Genomic DNA, 19356 nt, shown 5'->3' with positions numbered 1-19356 from the left:
GTCACAGAGTCAGCTAGATATCTGACTCTCCCAACAGTAATGTGATTTTTAGCAAGAAATTATTGCTATTTAGCATAAAAATACATAAGCTCATTATTACAATTCTACAGTAAATGTGTAATTTATTGAAAGCCAATTGCAGTCCAGCAAAATATGAATTGGACTTTGAATGGGAATTTTTCTGGCCAGGCAGCGTTTAATAAATAACAAAAAATATGATGTAAAAAGTGTGAAAAGAATATGCAAAGATTAATGCTAGGGTTCTGCCTAAGTCTAGGCTCCCCTATTTAACGGTATAGGGAGTGTGTGTGTGTGTGTGTGTGTGTGTGTGTGTAAAGGACATTACTTATAATATTAAGTTCCAGTGCTCATGTTAGTACTTACTCTCCAGTGTTCTGTATTGTTTTTAGATTTATGATAAAACGCTTGATGTTACCCAAATGAGGATGGGTTCCCCTTTTGAGTCTGGTTTCTCTCAAGGTTTCTTCCTCATAACATCTAAGCGAGTTTTTCTTGCCACAGTCGCCACGGCTGCTGATCGGGGATAAATACACATCGTTCACCTTGACTGTTAAATTCTGTAAAGATTATTTGAGACAATGTCTGTTGTGAAAAGCGCTATAGAAATAAACTTGACTTGATACTATCTATCGCTCTATCGATCTATCGATCTATCTATCTATCTATGGGCTGTCTAATGCAAATACATTTTAAAGGAACAAACTTTAATAATGCATTTCTGTTTGACCATTTGTAATAAGAAATACTAATACATAAATAAAAAAGAGGCAAAATTAAAAACCTACAAGACAGCATACATTTATTCATGCATCCTTTCTTTACTCAGATATACACAAATAAATAAACTCCACCAACAAATCATTGTTAATCACTAAACATTTGTGCTCAGAGTCAGCTGATGTGTTAAAGTCCATCTGTTTTTGGGAAAAATTGGCTAATGGCTAATATATGATATGTATAATTGGAGAGGGTCTGCGGGGTCTGTGGAAGCAACAGATGTGATTTTTCAAAAAATCAAATATGTTGTTCCATAATGCTATCCCGTGCAGCTCTGTATATATTTTGGTCCATGTGCACTGACTGGAGGTCATCATCAGGCTGAACATCCACCCCTGGAATCCTCTCTTTTCTGATTGTGACAAGGCAGTAGAACATACCACAATAATGTTACAGGCCCAGTCAGGTGCAATCATCAGATAAATTAAACACAGAAACCTTTCTTTCAGTTGCCCAAATATTTTACTGTGTGCTCTTGTTCTAGTAAAAGCTGCATTGTAATGGGTCGGATGACTGGGTTTTGGGTCAGGGAATTGAGTCGGAAAATACTTCCTGTTCGCATAACACTTTTCCTCAAGCAGGACTGTATCATAATTATCTGTGTCCTGGAAAAATGCATGTAATAAGGGTGCTTGACATTTCTATTTTTCCATTTTATTTTCCTTACCATTTTTAAATAATGTACATTACATTTATTTCTTTAAAATTTTAGTTACTCACTACCTAAAATATTTTACTCAGTCCAATGCCCATAAACTGCATGCTACATCAAGATTCAGTGCCTTTTTGCATAATGATGATCCAATCTGGGGAAAAAAAAGAAACTTAATAGTAGGTTGCCTGTGAATCCGCTTGCCGCAATTCTTTTGCACTGATTACACTCGGGAAGCCTGTGGGACACAGTTAATGCTCATTTGCGCGATCTTCCTTGCATCCCCCTCCCCTCTGTGAAATGCTATGCTAAGTGCGGAGGATTTATATGGCTATGATATACTTTCAGTATCGCCTCCACTTATAAACCCATCATCTAAACTTGAGCTTATGAGCCTTCTGCTTAAACTTTGTGATAAGCTTCAAAGAACCAAACCCGAATCGTGTTAAATCAACAGCAAAATCCAGCTAATTGAATAATTCAGCTACAAAGAATGGACCTTGTGTATTAGCATATGCCCTGGGAGTTGTGATGATAACAGCACTACATCTATTATTTTTAAAAATGGCCATAAACTTCAAGATAAAAGGTAATTAAAATTAGAAATACCTTATGTTCATTTATTTATTAAATAAATAATAATAAGTATAAAAGGTGCTTTGAATGATCTTTAATCGTTATCTACAGAAAATGTATTGCATAACAAATCTAAAGCAGAATATTTTCCATTTTCTAATTAAAGACTATTGGGTACAAAAGTATTGTTTATGGGTTATATTTTTTTACAGTTTACTGTAAAACTAAATGAAGGATATAGTCATGCCACAAAAAATTGATACACACGTTTTACATACTTTGTTTGATATTCCTTCGTGGACTGTGAGGTTCTGCATTACACACGTTAGATTTACATTAACAAATGCTAAGTAGCCAGATTACTTTTAAACTTCCTGGTCATTATCCAGTTCTTTCTTTACTTGTTCACACTGCAGTTTCAGCTTGTTCTCCTCCTCTTCCAGTTCCTTCACCTGGTTCTGCATGATACTCACAGAGACATTGCGTAGCTTCACCTCCCTGTATTATAGCAAACCATTTTTAATAGCTTGATAATTAATACAATGTTAGAATAAGATATGTTAATCTGTGCTAATCCACATTTCTGTGTTCAAAAGATGAGATGTTAATTATTGGAGTGAATCCTGACATCTTTGATTAATTGTACCAAGTTATTATACGGTTTATACCGAGCGGATGTGTCCAAAGACTGATTCAGTTGGGTCAACGTCTGTTTTTTCTGTTTTGCAGCCTCCAGCTCCATTAATGCATCACACACTCGATCGTCTACATGCAGCAACAAGAGCATCCTCCGGTCCAATTCTTCACGCCTGCAAACATACATTTTTAGACCATTAACAGGCACTTGACCAAAAGCATTGCACAATTTTTATTTTCTTTTTTTACCTCTGATGGACCTCCATGCTTATGACTTCTTTTTCAGCCTTTACTTGCTGCAGTTTAGAAGTTGCATCCTTCAGCCGTTTCAGCAAATTCTTAAAGAAATTCAAATGACTGTTTTAACTGAACTGAATTTCACACACACGCACACGCACGCACGCACACCCCTTCGTGTAAAATTTCTGTAGGCACAAAAAGTAATTTAATTTTTTGTACCCATTTCATACTGTGGCATTTTGGAATCACAGCACATGCCAAAGTGTAAAAGTATTAGGATTTTGTATACAATTGTATTTTATTTTATAATATAGTCTTTATAAGAAAATTGATCAACTTTACATTTATGCGATTATCTAATCAGCCTCATTCAAACCAACTATCTGCATGTATCCCATCATCCAGATACTATATACTGTATCATATATACATTACTATATCATGTTATTTTAATACATTATTTTCTGACATGTCCGTCTATGCATCTCCTTTGCACAGTGTATTGTATATTACTCCATATACCATATATTATTACCTACTGCAACTTCTGTACATTAATCACCTTCATCCCTGTATATATGGACCTCATACCTTATTTATCTACTGTAATATATTGTAAATAAGCCACTATGCACTTCTGGTTAGAATCCAATCTAATCTAAAAAAGACACAGGACAAGAACTTCAGATGATGTTCACATCAAACATGAAAATGAAGAATAAAAATATGATGAACTGCTGTGGCAGAATCTCTCTGTGGCATTTGCATATCACAGAAAGTGAGAGATGTGTAAAGCCATACAGAACACAATTATTTCAAGTTATTGCTGCCAAATGTGGTTCTGCAATCAGTTAATCAATGCATGGGAATTGTTAGATTTCTAGGGTAGATTTTTCTTTGAATCACTTTGTGGGCACAATTCATAATTTTCTTCTGGACTTTAGAAGATAACAAATTGAATAATATTGAATAATGCTCCTGTTGCTCACCGAGTCACTTGTGGCACTGTAATACTTAAAATGACTAAATTGTGCATACTTTGCAGCTTCTACATTGTAATTGAATAGAAGTATTATGGCAAGGACAAATATATTTTAGCATCTTAGTTTATCTGCATTGTGGTGTAGGACTGTATTACAGGACCACACAGCAGCTCTTCAAAAAATAGTATTATATGCATTGTCTTGTTTTAGTGGCAGAGCTTTACATACCATAAAATTAGCATTTCCAGCATGTTATTATGCAACATTTTAGCATAATTATTACATCATCCAGCAGAATATCATCCACTTCAGCACTATTATATTACAGCGTGTTGTTGACTTAGCACTGCAACATAGATTGCATCATTCCTTTGTTTTTGGTTTTATACAATCAGTGCCCTAAAACACTCATACAGGTAAGGGCATTTTTTTATGTGCACATGTTAATGCAGGATTAACAGCTTAATGTTTACAGAAGCAACATAATATTGCAGCATTGCACTTAAATAAATACATATCTCATACTTACTTGAACATCCTTGCTATGTTGAATGGACTTATCATGAGGATTATCTAATGGTGAATTCATTTCAAGATGAGTATTCTTATGTGTTTACCTATTTAAAGCAATCAAACAAATGTGTAAGAAAAGGTTTAAGGTTGTCCTCCTGCACTACTAGTTTTCCTTACACACCTGAGGCTAATCAGCTAATTAACAAACCTTTCTTTAGGTTGCTGGGTCAGTGTGCATACATCTCAGAGGGGAATGGGGTCAGGTTTAACATTTGGCACTATTCTTGTATGAAGGAAAAAAAAAAAATCATGCCAAAGCATCCAGTTTTTCTTTTTTCTTTTTAGCAAAATATGCATGTTGCACACACTTTTCCACTCACAGTTCCTTGCAGAGAAGATTATTTATCAGTTTTGCCTTGTGCATTGGGATTTGTGTGTATTTATAACCACATTCGCCCATGTATATTCCTCCCTTATGATATAAACGTGTAAGCATGTATGGACTGATTTATTAGGCGCTCTCTCCCATCACAAAGCCATAAGAGCAACAGAAAAGAACTTAAAAAGACTTCAGGAAAAATGCACACAATATACAACAAAAAAACAAAAGAATGCATATATAACAGCTCGACAAGTTATTTACTGACTAGATTCTGGTGAATATGTGTTCCTAAATATTGCATTTGTTTAGGTCTGTGAAACTGTTATTGTGCCTAGTGTTTAAAAATGGTAAGTGCTTATATAAGCCATCTGCAGCAGGAATACCACTGCACCATGCTTGTTTTATGTTTGACTTATGACTATGTTAATTTAAATTCAATCTGCATTATTGTGAAAAATAAACACTTTTCCACCATTATTCATGGAGGAGTTGATGTTGGATCTATAATAATCAGATGTTGAACTTTTTTATGAGTTGCTCAGGAGCTCCTGGTTTCACAACTTCAACTGATAGTATAAGACTGCAAAAAGGACATTAGTCATAATCACACACTCATGATATTTCTCTCTTTCTGGTGTTTTGTATTGTTTTTATGATGTATAATCACACTTTTGATATCACCCAAATGACCTCATACCATCCTTCTCACTTAGGATTAATACACATATTTCACATAAAAAAAAATAAATGTTTTGAGACAATGTCCATTGTGAAAAGCTTTATAGAAATAAACTTGAACTTGTTCACATAATTCACAGGATTAACTGAAATAAGATGTTTTTTGTGTTCATTTACATTTTCTTTCTACAACAAACAAGATTTAATGTTACGTTTGTAAGGTAACTGGTATAATTGTTCAGTCATCATAACCTTCGACTGCTTCTCACAATACAATTTTACTTACAGTTCATTTTGCTCAATGTATTTATAAAATTAAGTTTTTAGAATTATACAAAAACACTGGAGAACGAGAACTAACATGACCTGAATGTGTGATTATGAGTAATGTCCTTTCTACAGTCTTATACAGTCATTTGAGGTTATGGAACCAGGGGCTACTGAGCAACTCATAAAATAGCTCAACATTTGAGATCATCACAGAATCAACACCAGCTTCTCCATGCCAGAGCCTTTAAACACTCGAAGAGGTCCAGTGTCCAAACTTCACATGAAGTGGGATCCAAATGGCACTGGTACGTCTCTAGATGGTTCGGGATGTTTATGGGGTTAGCATCTACTTCTTCAAAGGTCCACAATCTTTATGGAGTGGGACACGACTGGAGCTGGAGCTAAATACACATAGCTCACCTTAACGCTTACATTCTGTAAAGCTGCTTTGAGACAATGTTCGTTGTGAAAAGCTCTATAGAAATAAACTTGACTTGAATTATGTGTTAGATGAGGAAAAATATATAATTGTGTGTCATATGGTTAAGCATTAAGTAGAGCTTTCAAAGCATATGCTGAATTGTACTGAAAGCAGTGACTAACACACTATGAGTGCAGCGTGTTCAGTCGGTGCATGCTGAATCAGTGTTTCAGCCTCAGTCAGTTTAAACTGCTTCTCATAAACCTGCTGATTTAGGACACAAATTCTCCAGTCAAAGCAGTGCACATAATACTTGTTACTTAGTGCTGTAGTGCACATAGTAATTACATACGCTGTTACCTGACATTAAGGATTTGTCCTACTATCAAATAATGAATGCTGTATGTGCATGTTTAATATGGGAGGAGCTTTATTTGTGTGTGTGTGTGTGTGTGTGTGTGTGTGTGTGTGTGTGTGTGTGTGTGAGTGTGGCAATATATAAGAACTCAAACTTAACTAAATTTAAACTCAGTATATTTTCCTGCCAAATTTGTCTGTCAGAACTACAAAATGCTCCATTTAGCATTACTTTACGGGATGGCGATGCAATGCTGGACCTTTCCTCTGCAGGTAAAAATATAAAATTGTTAAGCGTATTAAACCATATAAAAAACAGACCTGTTTAGAAAATTTACATTTTATGGAAATAAAGATGTAAAAAAATGTTGCAAAAAAATAGGATTAATGGTCATTTCTCAGGCAAATTTTTTTGTATTTAGTAGTTAAGTGTATTTTGGTGTCATATAGTGAATTAAAAGGTGTATGCGAAGAGAAAAACTGTTATAATAATAAGAGAATCATATCAAGTAAAGGGTGTCTGCATATACAAGGCCTAAAAATAAAAGTATGCCCTCTTTGAATTCTATAGTTTTATGTATCAGGACAAAAATCCTATGGTCCTTAGCAGGTCTTAGAATTAGGTAAATACAACTTAATATGAACATCATGTGGCATACTACAACATGTCATGATTTATTTTTTTTACAAGCCGAAATGGAGAAACCGTGTTAAAACTAAGTACACAACTTATAATTAAACAGATTGTAGAACCACATTTAGCAGCCATAACTTGAAGTAATTGTTTTCTGTATGACTTTAGGTGTAAATGCACAGCTGTCTGTAATATGTAAATGCCTGTGAAGAGATTCTGCCACAGCCGTTCATTTGGTTTGAGGTCTGAAATAAGCCATTGCAACACTAAAAATCAGATCTTTTTCAGCCATTCTGTTGTAGATTTGCTGGTGTGTTTGAGATCATCCAGTTGCAAGAATCAATTTTGGCCAAGCTTTAGCTGTCACACAGATGGCCCTCACATTTTACTCTAGAATGCTTTTGTATAGAGAAGAGTTAATGGCCAACTTAATGACTGTAAGTTTCCCAAAACCTGTGGCTTCAAAACAACCAAATCATCACCCTTTCACACTGTGCTTGACAGTTTGTATGTGTGTCAAACATGGTGCCATGTATTTTTCCATCAACTCCACTTAGATTTCATATGTCCAAAGAACATATTTTGCAAGCTTTAGCAATGCTGGCAAGTTTTTTTTTAAGAGAAAAGACTTTCTTCTCACAACTCATTTTCATTTTTTTGTACTGTAATGAACTTTTACATTTAACATGAAAACAAAGACCTTCAGTATAGAGTCTGAGATAGAAATCCTGGGTGTTTGTCATTTCTCTGTACACTGCAAGGTCTGACCTTGATGTAAATTTGCTGGATGTTTAAGATTTTTAAGACATACACTCCCAGGAGTATTGGCAACTATCTTGTTGTTTAATGTTTTCCAAATTATATTGATCCTCACTGCAGAATGATGGATTTAAATAGTTTGAGATGGCCTTATACGCCATCCCAAATTGGTGGACAGCAACAATTGCAATCTCTAAGATTATTGCTGATGTCATTCCTCCTTAGCATTCTGTTTACACGTACCGGAATGCTAAAGCAGCAAGCTGCTGAAACTTGGGTTTTTATAAAGGAGGTTACACATGCAGATGATCAATTAATCGAGGGCATTTATTTAACAGCAACTAGCTGTGAGATTCTTAAATCCTTTGAAAGCAGTATAGAAAGAGGGATACTTAGTTTTCACAAATGGTTTCTTCGTTACGGCTTGATTTTTGCAAAAAGAAGAACAGGTGTAATATGCCGTTTACATTTTTCTTTTTTACAGAACTCCTCTGCAATCCATGAAGCAAAAATGAGACCAAAACGAGGTTATTCAGGTAAAACCAGGAATTTCTGGAAGCAGGTTTCTGGTTCTTAATCTGTATTATATATACAGTTGTGTTCAAAATTATTCAACCCCCACTGAAATTGATTGTTTTGGTCGGTTTGACATTGATTATGATCATTCAGTCATCCTGCTTACAATTAAATCAAAGAGGCACGTGTAGGTCAGACAAATATAACATAACATTTATAATGAAATAACCACAAATGTCTTTTCTGAGCTCACATCATTATCAGTTTTATTCAACCCCCAAGTGACATTCAATCTTAGTACTTAGTACAACATCCTTTTACAGTTATAACAGCTTTTAAACGTGAAGCATAGCTTGACACAAGTGTCTTGCAGCGATCTACGGGTATCTTCGCCCATTCATCATGGGCAAAAGCCTCCAGTTCAGTCACATTCTTAGGCTTGCGCACTGCAACTGCTTTCTTTAAGTCCCACCAGAGGTTCTCAATCGGATTTAAGTCTGGTGACTGCGATGGCCACTTCAAAATGTTCCAGCCTTTAATCTGCAACCATGCTCTAGTGGACTTGGAGGTATGCTTGGGATCATTGTCCTGTTGAAAGGTCCAACGTCTTCCAAGCCTCAGGTTTGTGACGGACTGCATCACATTGTCATCCAATATCTCCTGGTACTGAAGAGAATTCATGGTACCTTGCACACGCTGAAGCTTCCCAGTACCTGCAGAAGCAAAACAGCCCCAAAGCATGATTGACCCCCCGCCATGCTTCACAGTAGGCAAGGTGTTCTTTTCTTCATAGGCCTTGTTCTTCCTCCTCCAAACATAGCGTTGATCCATGGGCCCAAACAGTTCTAATTTTGTTTCATCAGTCCACAGAACACTATCCCAAAACTTCTGTGGTTTGTCCACATGACTTTTGGCATACTGCAGTCGACTCTTCTTATTCTTTGGGGACAGCAAGGGGGTGCGCCTGGGAGTTCTGGCATGGAGGCCTTCATTACGCAGGGTGCGCCGTATTGTCTGAGCAGAAACTTCAGTACCCACATCTGACAAATCTTTTCTCAGTTCCTCAGCAGTCACACGGGACTTTTCTCCACTCTCGCTTCAGGTAGCGCACAGCAGTCGAAGTCAGCATCTTCTTTCTGCCACGACCAGGTAGCGTTTCAACAGTGCCCTTTGCCTTGAATTTGCGAATGATGCTTCCTATGGTGTCTCTTGGTATGTTTAACATCTTTGCAATCTTCTTATAGCCATTGCCCTTCCTGTGAAGAGTAATCACCTGTTCTCTTGTCTTCCTGGACCATTCTCTTGACCTCACCATGTTTGTAACCACACCAGTAAATGTCTAGAAGGAGCTGAGTATCACAGTCATTTTAAAGCTGCCTAATTGGTGCTTATTAGGCTTTATTGCTGCTCCTGATATCCACAGGTGTTTTCAATACCTGATTGAAAACACTTCATTGAACCTCTGTTCTTCAGAGTGGTAGTCTTTAAGGGGTTGAATAATTATGTCAATGAAGAATTCACAAAAGAAACATTTACTACTGTATTACAAAACTAATTGATGTCATTTTAGTTGCATATGGTTCTTTAAGAAGTCCTTGTAGGATTTCATTCTGAATACAATTACAAATGTACACTAAATTCCTAAAACCATTTACAGCATTGGGGTTGAATAATTTTGAACACAACTGTATATATATATATATATATATATATATATATATATATATATATATATATATATATATATATATATATATAGTGGTGTGAAAAGTGTTTTAGTGGTTCACTGGAGTCCCAAAGCTTTAGAAATGCCTTTATAACCTTTTCCACTCTAATAGATCTCAATTACTTTCTTTCTCATTTGTTTCTAAATTTCTTTGAATCTCGGCATGCTGTCTAGCTTTTGAGGATCTTCTGGTCTATTTCACTTTGTCAGGCAGGTCCTATTTAAGAGATTTCTTGACTGTGAACAGATGTGGCAGTAATAAGGTCTGGGTGTGGCGAGAGAAATTTAACTTAGGTTTAATAAACCATAGTTTTAATAGGGGGGCAAACACTTTTTCACACAGGGCCATGTAGTTTTGAATTTTGTTTTCCCTCAATAATAAAAACCTACATCTAAAAACTGCATGTTGCGTTCACTTGTGTTATCTTTTACTAATATTTAAATTAGTTTGATAAAACATTAAAGCTTGACAAATATGCAAAAAAAAAACAAGAAATCAGGAAGGGGCAAACACTTTTCATAAGACTGTATATATATATATATATATATATATATATATATATATATATATATATATATATATATATATATATATACTATATTGTCAAAAGTATTGGGTCACCTTCCCTGCTGTATGTGGTTCTTTTCCAAAATGTTACCACAAAAACGGTAAGCCCTCAATTGTACTAGACGTTTTTAAATGCGCTATAATAAAATTTAGCATTCACCTGAACTTGGAAACTTAAACCTGAATATCTAGTTTACATGCTTTGGAGAGAAAGATCTTGCTGCTCTAGAGCTTTGATCTCATACCCATTGAGCACCTTTGGGATGAATTGGAAGGCTGACTGCACCCCAGGCCTCCTCACCTACATCAGTATGTGCCTTTACTAACACCCTAATAGCTGATGAACACAAATATCCATAAGCACAATCCAAAATCTAGTGAAAAATCTTCCCAGAAAAGTGGAGGGAAATAGAAGAGCAAATTAGGACTAAACGTGGGATGCAATGTTTAAAAACCACATACCGTACTTATGATCACATAACCCAATACTTTTGGCAATTTAGTGTATATGTGTATAATTCAGTATTTATGAATATTGCTGTGTTATTCCTGTTTTTCATTCTGATTATTGTTAAAGTAAGTTATTGTAACGTTATTGATTTGTTGCTTTAGAGGAGTTTCTGTATCCAGAGGAGATGAATCCAATGGAAAAGATACTTGTAGCAAATAACAGTAAGTTATGAACTGTACTGACTGACACAAAATACATAAAAAGTTCTTTAAGATTTTTCAAATTTGCTACAGAACTTATATAATGAATTTGGAAGTTTCTTAAAAGTTACTTTTTAAAATGGAAACAGTATTGAAATATATAGATTAAGGTGTTTTTTTTCCACAGAAATGTCACGTTTTCAGGGCTTTGCCTTTCGGGAAGGTGACATTGCGAATTATGGTACAAGGAGCACAATTTCATGTCCAAACCAAAACTGCCTCTGGCCAAAATCAGTGGATGGGTTTGTTTACGTACCTTACACCATCTCTCCTCTTTACGGTGGGTTAAAAATTAATACCTTATATATATATATATATATATATATATATATATATATATATATATAGGTAAAAAAAATTTAAGAACAAAATACAAATGCTTCCCAGTATGTGCAGCTCCTGATACAATGTTCTGTGGTATGGATATAAAAATGCTAAGATAGTCAAGTTGATGTTTTTGAACCCAAATGGGAATAAAGATTATAGATGTAAAGAGCTTTAGTCACATATTGCATGTGCATTAATGCAATTTGTAGCAACTGCACTTCAAGTAAATGAAAATAAAAATGGAGAATGTGGTCAGACTGCCAGCAATTTTTAAATTCAAATACCAGCATTAATCTGCAGAGATATGGAACTAATATCTAATATACTAAGTGTACATGAGACATCCTTCACTTTATTGTCAATATGTAGAAAATGTATGTTGGCAGTTGGCAGGTTTTTTTCAGGTTCGCTGTAATAATAAGAAAATAAATTCTTTTGTCTGATGCCAACATGTATTTGAGCATCAATTAAAAAATGTATGAAGTTCTTGTAACTGATAACACCTTTATCCAATGATAAAACATTTTCATTTTACAGGATACAAAGGATCGCTGAATGATTTAATGAGTATGATAATTAAATCATATGCTACAGCCATCAAACTCACCAGATCTCAACTGATTCGAAAACCGATTTGAGATTTTGGAGTGATATATTACACGGCATCTCGACCACATGCTCAAACAATTTATTGAGTGTAGAACCCTGTCAAATTTACACCAATGTGCATTGAAGCCGTTCTGGCAATTCCTGGTGGCCCAGCAACAAACTAAAGCATTTTTTAAGTTTGACTTTTTTCATAATGCGCCACCATGTCTGCAACTAAGACAAATATTTAAGATATTTTTCCCTTTAAAAAAATTTGAAAACTAATATTATTCTGCTACAGATACTATGGACCGGATCACAATTGAGATGGGAATGCTGGATATCTCATCTTCGACGTGTGTGAAATTTGTGCCTCGTACGCATCAAGCTGACTTTGTTGATATCCAGCCTAAATATGGGTGAGCTTTAATAGAACTGTCAACCATTAACATTTGTTTAACAATGTAGTTAACTTCTGGTATAGTATACCTCTAGTATCACTCAGGCTTATGGTATTTAGTGCATTATGATAACTTGCCATATTACATTGTAGTGTAAAGGGAAAGTTATGAAATTTGCAATACATATCTTTGTATTTTTCTTTTCTTTTTGCATCTATTGACTGGAAACATTTTTATATGTACAGCATAATATTAAGTGATTTCAGTTTCCTACTCAATAATATTACTTTGTCACAACCATAAATATGCAGTTTACACAGAACAATTTAACACGTTATTGCCGAAGAAAAATATTTTTTTGCTCTTTATCATATTTTAGACAAAATCTTGAGAAATATACACCCACCATTTAGTTCATTAGGAGCACCAGTTATCTAATCAACCAATCATTTTGTAGCAGCAAAAAAATCATAGTCAAGACTTTCAGTTAATGGCTTTTTGACAAGGCTTTGATGTTTGCGTGAGTATTTCATAAAATGCTGACTTTTTCAGATTTGCCTAATCAGAGACTCAGTTCACACACAATAGTAAAATAAACATAACCCCCCAAAAATTAAATACAAATTTTTTTTGTATTGCTGAAGGGTTCCCTGGTGGTCTAGTGGTTAGGTTTTGGCGCTCTCACCGCGGCCTCGGTTCGATTTCCGGTCAGGGAACCAAACAGAGCCATTAGGGTTGCACAAGCCAGTGCACTCTTAGTGCCGGTCCCAAGCCCGAATAAATGGGGAGGGTTGTGTTAAAAAGGGCATCCAGCGTAAAAACATGTGCCAAATTGAACATACGAATGATCCGCTGTGGCAAAGCCCAAAAGAAAATTTATTTTTTGTATAATTCTTCATTAATTAGGCCTGAAACCCAACAAATGTGATCGTGAGAGTGTCAGATCTCTTTAAGACCAGTTACAGTAAATAGTTCTTATTAGCATAATGTTACTAGTTTCATGGTGAAATTCTTGGCTAATATAGGCCTATATAGGTTTAATATTGCTGACTATGTTATTGATGCTGCAGGTGCTGGTCCTTCTTGGGAAGGATTGGAGGACCACAGCCACTTTCACTGCAGACTCCTGCGTGCATGTGGTCAGGCGTGGCATCTCATGAGCTTATGCATGTGCTTGGGTTTGTACATGAGCAGTCTCGTTCAGATCGTGACCGCTATGTCACCATCCTGTGGGAAAACATAATAGAGGGTTTGTTTTATTCATTCCATCCTCTTTGTTCTTTACAGCTGTCACTAATTTTATTTTTATTTATAAAAAACCTTCTTTCTTTTTAGGGCAGAAGCACAATTTTAAAAAGTATGAGACAAACAATTTAAACACCGTGTATGACTTTGACTCTGTAATGCATTATGGGAGGTAAGCAGAATGCCTACAGTATGTCTCATATTCATAACATGATCTCTCTACTAACATTTCCAACATTCACAGTTATATTATATTATTATGTGCACATCTATATGATCAACTAATATTGTGCTTTTTTTTAAAAACACCTAGCTAGTAGGAAAGGTGTATATATTTTTATATTTATATTTTTTTAAGTTTCTGAATATGATTATCAAAAAAGAGTCAATTTGGTGATTTTATTTTATTAGTTTTGGCCTATAAAAACATTTACACACAGATTGTACTAAAAGAGTGACACATGGGCCCACTGTCATAATTGTACCAATAATAACTTATTATTGTAAATATTTTATTCACAATTAATCTCACTTATAATTTTTATTTTAAACCTTATTTTAGATATGCATTCTCAGAAGATGGATTACCAACTATAATCCCTAAACCTGATCCAAACATTCCTATTGGCCAACGTGATGGACCAAGCAAACTAGATATTCACAAAATAAATCTGCTGTACAACTGTGGTATGTAAAATACTTCACTTCAAATACTAAACATTACAATCATAATTTATGTCTAATTTCTTTTTTTCTTTTTTTTTTGCTACAATCCTGCAGGTGGCTTTGTGTGAATAGACGCTATAGAATAGAATAACATATCGGATCAGTCACAATTCTTATATTTTTCAGGCTATAGGATTTTTATTTTGCATTGTCGTAGATACTGCAACTTAGAATACAAAGCAAATTGTCTTTTTATTACATTTCTTTTAATTTAGCTGTTATAAAATATCCAACCAATTCATCAATGGAAAGATCGCATTTGTTGAAAGAAGAAAAAAAACACTGCTATGTCCAAGAAATCTTTTTGCAGTTTTTGCTTTTTACATTGTTAAAACATCTGTACATTCCACTATTAGTACTTTTTGTATATACAGTACCACATACAATGGCTTAATGTATAGACATGATTGGAAAAATCATATCAATATGAGATGATCTCAGAATCAGAATCAGGTTTATTAGCCAAAGTGTGTTGACACACACAAGGAATTTGGTTCCAGCTGTTAGTGACTCTCAAAAGTACAGACATAAATAAAACTATACATTCAGCTTGGACCACACAAGACAAAAACAGACTATACAAGACAATAAAGACAATATGAGACAATACAAAGAGTATGAGTATTAAATAGGGATATGGATTATATGACAGATAAGTAATGTCTCTTATGTAAAACATTGCTATACATTGTTAATGCAATTGCATTAAAAAATATTCTATGTCACTGAAGTTATATGCTTTAATATGAAATAATACAGAAATGCTGGTTACAAAATTGTTGTATACATTGTTTTTCTGTAAGCAGTCAAAAATTAGGGCGATGTGACAGTGGCTGTGTGACTTATTATGTGGAAAATATTATGTGCATATTAAACAGCTTTTATCTCACTGCAATTAACTGGCTATTTATTATAATTAATTTGTAAGTTTGTTTAATATGCTGTCAGTTATTTAATGGTGTTAATTGTGTAAATAAATGTAATACTAAGAAAATGGTGCTTTATAATCAAACATAATTACACAACTGACTCACTTCTTTGTTCTTTATTGTTTTTATGAATAATAAATGACTAGAATCTAGGGGCTGGCATTTTAGATCCAAATTGCTGCCAATACTTTGCTTTTAGAATGAAAAATAAATCTTGCAGATGCCACACTTATTTATAGGCTGTTTAGCTCAAATTGATTTGTGCAAATGAGTTTGTAAAGGGTGCATTTGCAAGAGTGATTTCTTATCTGTTCAGCTTTCATCATTATCAGATGCTACATTCATTAATGACAGTACATTACTGTTTGTCATGTCCACTCCTGGACGTTGCTAGAGTTGGAAAACAGACAGGTGGCGCTATATGGAAAAATATTGCCATTTTTGGTGCACTTCTCATTCTGCAATTACCTGTTGTACAATTGATTATATCTGTACCACACACATTACAGTCAGTTTATTCATTTACGCGGTTGCACTATGTTTTAGAAAAAGACAACACCTGCTTCATGAATCTAATTACAGTATCTTCCCAAATTGTGCACTATACAGTAACTAGATGCTTTGATGTGTGTCACATTTATGTGTGAGTGTTTGTATTAGTGTGTGCTCTTGCGTTGGAATGCCATCCTGGTAGACAGTCTCATCCGTCCTCTCCTCCATCTCTTTCTCCGGATCCTTGCTGTCACTTCCTGCTTCTCGCTGTCTAATGTGAACAGACTCCTTAGAAAGTTAAATAACAGGTAAAGCGACAGGTACGTGAGGAACAGAAAACAGGAGCAGAGGAGCAGCATCTGAAAATAATAACCTGGTTTGAATGTTCTTCTAATCACGATCCCACTTCTACAGCATTACGTTTTTGGTGATCATTGATCAAATAAAAAAATAAAAAACAGTTAATCCAATAGACTTTGTTTATAAATCTTCATCCAAATGTCATCCAAGCCTCTAGATGTATCCATCCAAACACACACATATGGGGCGCATTCTTAGTGCTATGTTCCATTTCACACATATCCAAAGCTTGACACGCACTGATAATCAGCTTAATCCAGATTAGTTTGCTCTGGAATTAAGGTCTATGTCACATTGGTTTCATCCCAGCTGTCACTCGGCAGTATTGCATAATACTCACACGCATTATTATTGGCTCATTATGGTCAATACAGTGATTTCACCACAATAGCTTTACTTTCTTAGTTCTAGAAAATGAATTTTGAAGTTACTTTGAATCATAAATACAATGATAAATAAACCCTGCTACAACAACTCAAAAACAATAGAAACTATTACAGAAATCCTAAAGTTTTTAAATAAAGATATTGTTACAAACCATCAGTTGTCAACCATTATAACATTAACAAATGGTTTTAATGACATAGTATATTTGTGTAAATGATTCATTTTATAATCATTCATCACAGAAACCAATTGGATTCTGAATGCCTTCATAATTTCTATTGGTGTCCAGTAGATACCATGTGCTCTACAAGTTTCCAAACGTGTTTCATGCATCCTTCACGGTATCCACTGCACACAAAACGCCACCAATAGGAGGTATCAAAGTATCAGTGTGAACCTGCAGAGACCATTACTCTTCCCAGTTTAACCATTAAGAACAATGCTATTATAGTTTCTAGTATTATTTATTTCTTTTTTTAGCAGCGTTGTGGAATAATTGCTTAAGATGAATCTAAAGTTCATGGACGCATTTAAATACCAGTCTTGATAATAATTGAGTGTGTATTATGTGTATTGGTGTAAGTCTGTTTTTGTGACACTTTAATCTGTTTATTTTCTATGATATTTTACTCAGGGTTTAGTAATTCCAGTACAGTTCTTCAAGACTCAGTTGTGTTTAACTGCATTGTGATCCTTAACTTTTATATTTATTTGCTGTACATATTTGTACACAAATGACTGTATAAGTCTGTAGAAAGAACATTACTTATCATATTACATTCCAGTGCTCATGTTAGTTCTCACTCTCCAGTGTTCTGTATTGTTTAAAGACTATAATCACACTCTTGATGTCACCCAAATGAGGATGGGTTCCCATTTTGAGTCTGGTTCCTCTCAAGGTTTCTTCCTCATAACATCTAAGGGAATGAACATTTGCATCTGCAGCACAAACAGGTTCATGATCAGTTCCATCTGAGCCTTTTTTAATACTTTATTAAATAATTGCATAAATGAGCACATTGTAAATTGACTGCACAGTAAAATGTATGGAACGAAGGCTGATCAAAAATAGGCGGACATTGTGTATGATCCTACATTTTCTAGTATGTTATTGTGCATGAATGTGTTTTTTTCCGCATATTCAGCGTGCTAGTATATTGCATCATGCTTCTATCTATTATGATGTATTATATTAACAACAACAACAATAGATTTGTATATATTTAACATTATTCTCGTACATGCATGCATTACGTTTGCATTAAGATGTAAGCTCTGAGTGCTAATATATTGCATCACTTTTTCCTGATACTATCTCTTATGATGTACTATATTATCAACAGTTTCATATCAAACATTATCCTTGTACATGCATTTCATTAGTGTATTTGTTTAGTGTAATGAGCAATTACATCATGACACTGCATCACTTCTCCTGTTACTGTATCCTACTAGATTTGTGGATTTCTAGTGTTCATTGTGTAGTTTAAATGTCATTATCTGGTATATTAATAATGTGTTTTTGTTTAGAGAGTGTGTGTGTATGTACAGTGGTGTGAAAAAGTGTTTGCGATTTTTTATTTTTTTGCATGTTTGTCACATGTTAATGTTTGAGATCATCAAACTAATTTAAATATTAGTAAAAGATAACAAAAGTGTACACAACATGCAGTTTTTAAATGAAGGTTTTTATTATTGAGGGAAAACAAAATCCAAAACTACATGACCCTGTTGTGAAAAAGTGTTTGCCCCGAAACCTAATAATTTCACAAGGCCATGTAGTTTTGGATTTTGTTTTCCCTCAATAAAGGCTTTTGAGGATGATGAGTGGACATCTAGTCTTTTTCTTAAATCATTGTACATGTTTATATTTATTGTTAAATACCCTTTGCTAATATAAATATAGTTTTGAAAGTATTTTGTACCTTTGTGGGTTTGAATATATTATACTTTATCATTTGACATTTTTGGAGCATTTTCGCTAATTAAAAATAAAATGTATTGTTCATAGAACAGTGACTCGTCTTCAAAAATGATTTTGTAAACCTGGGTGAAACCATTATCATTGTCATTATTATTGTTATTATTATTATTATTATTATTATTATTATTATTATTATTATTATTATTTAGAAGACTATAAATATAAAAGATAAATACAAACATGTATCCCATATAATGAAAGAGACTTTTGATAAAAATAAGTGTTAAGGTTAAATAAGTAAAAATTACACAGTTAAATAAAGTTAAAGCACACAGATATTTATTAACATGAGTGATTTATTTCCATTCACATTATTTTCATTTTCATCCTCAGTATTTTTGTAGACTATTGGGTGATTTTAACTCTGCCCGAGGTGGGATTCGAAATCAGCAATATGCTAATGCAGTACATTAAAAAGCATTTCTCTAATTTTGCTTTCTCTTTCCCTTCTTTTTTTTCTCTCCACCCCGTAACATTATTATTCCCCAGCTGGCGTC

At 34.3% G+C, this 19356-nt stretch overlaps 2 protein-coding genes across 2 annotated transcripts; one reads left to right on the top strand and one right to left on the bottom strand.

Annotated features, from left to right (window-relative positions):
- Positions 1-2105: 2105 nt before the first annotated feature.
- On the bottom strand, positions 2106-4590 carry si:ch211-167j6.3. The gene is made up of 4 exons (XM_046845068.1): positions 4415-4590; positions 2912-3000; positions 2695-2835; positions 2106-2524 (listed from the first exon to the last, which is right to left on the bottom strand). The coding sequence occupies exons 1-4, from the start codon at positions 4472-4474 to the stop codon at positions 2392-2394; spliced, it is 423 nt and encodes a 140-aa protein (XP_046701024.1). The 5' UTR covers positions 4475-4590; the 3' UTR covers positions 2106-2391.
- A 6732-nt stretch (positions 4591-11322) lies between these two features.
- Positions 11323-14885, top strand: hce2l1 (high choriolytic enzyme 2-like 1). Its single transcript, XM_046845066.1, has 7 exons — positions 11323-11381; positions 11548-11700; positions 12637-12754; positions 13807-13985; positions 14072-14153; positions 14544-14668; positions 14762-14885. Exons 1-7 carry the CDS (start codon positions 11345-11347, stop codon positions 14773-14775), a joined length of 708 nt encoding a protein of 235 aa, XP_046701022.1. The 5' UTR covers positions 11323-11344; the 3' UTR covers positions 14776-14885.
- The last annotated feature ends 4471 nt before the right edge of the window (positions 14886-19356 follow it).

Source organism: Silurus meridionalis, chromosome 3, assembly GCF_014805685.1.
Source record: "Silurus meridionalis isolate SWU-2019-XX chromosome 3, ASM1480568v1, whole genome shotgun sequence".
NCBI lineage: Eukaryota > Metazoa > Chordata > Actinopteri > Siluriformes > Siluridae > Silurus > Silurus meridionalis.
This window is presented reverse-complemented; position numbering and strand designations above follow the sequence as displayed.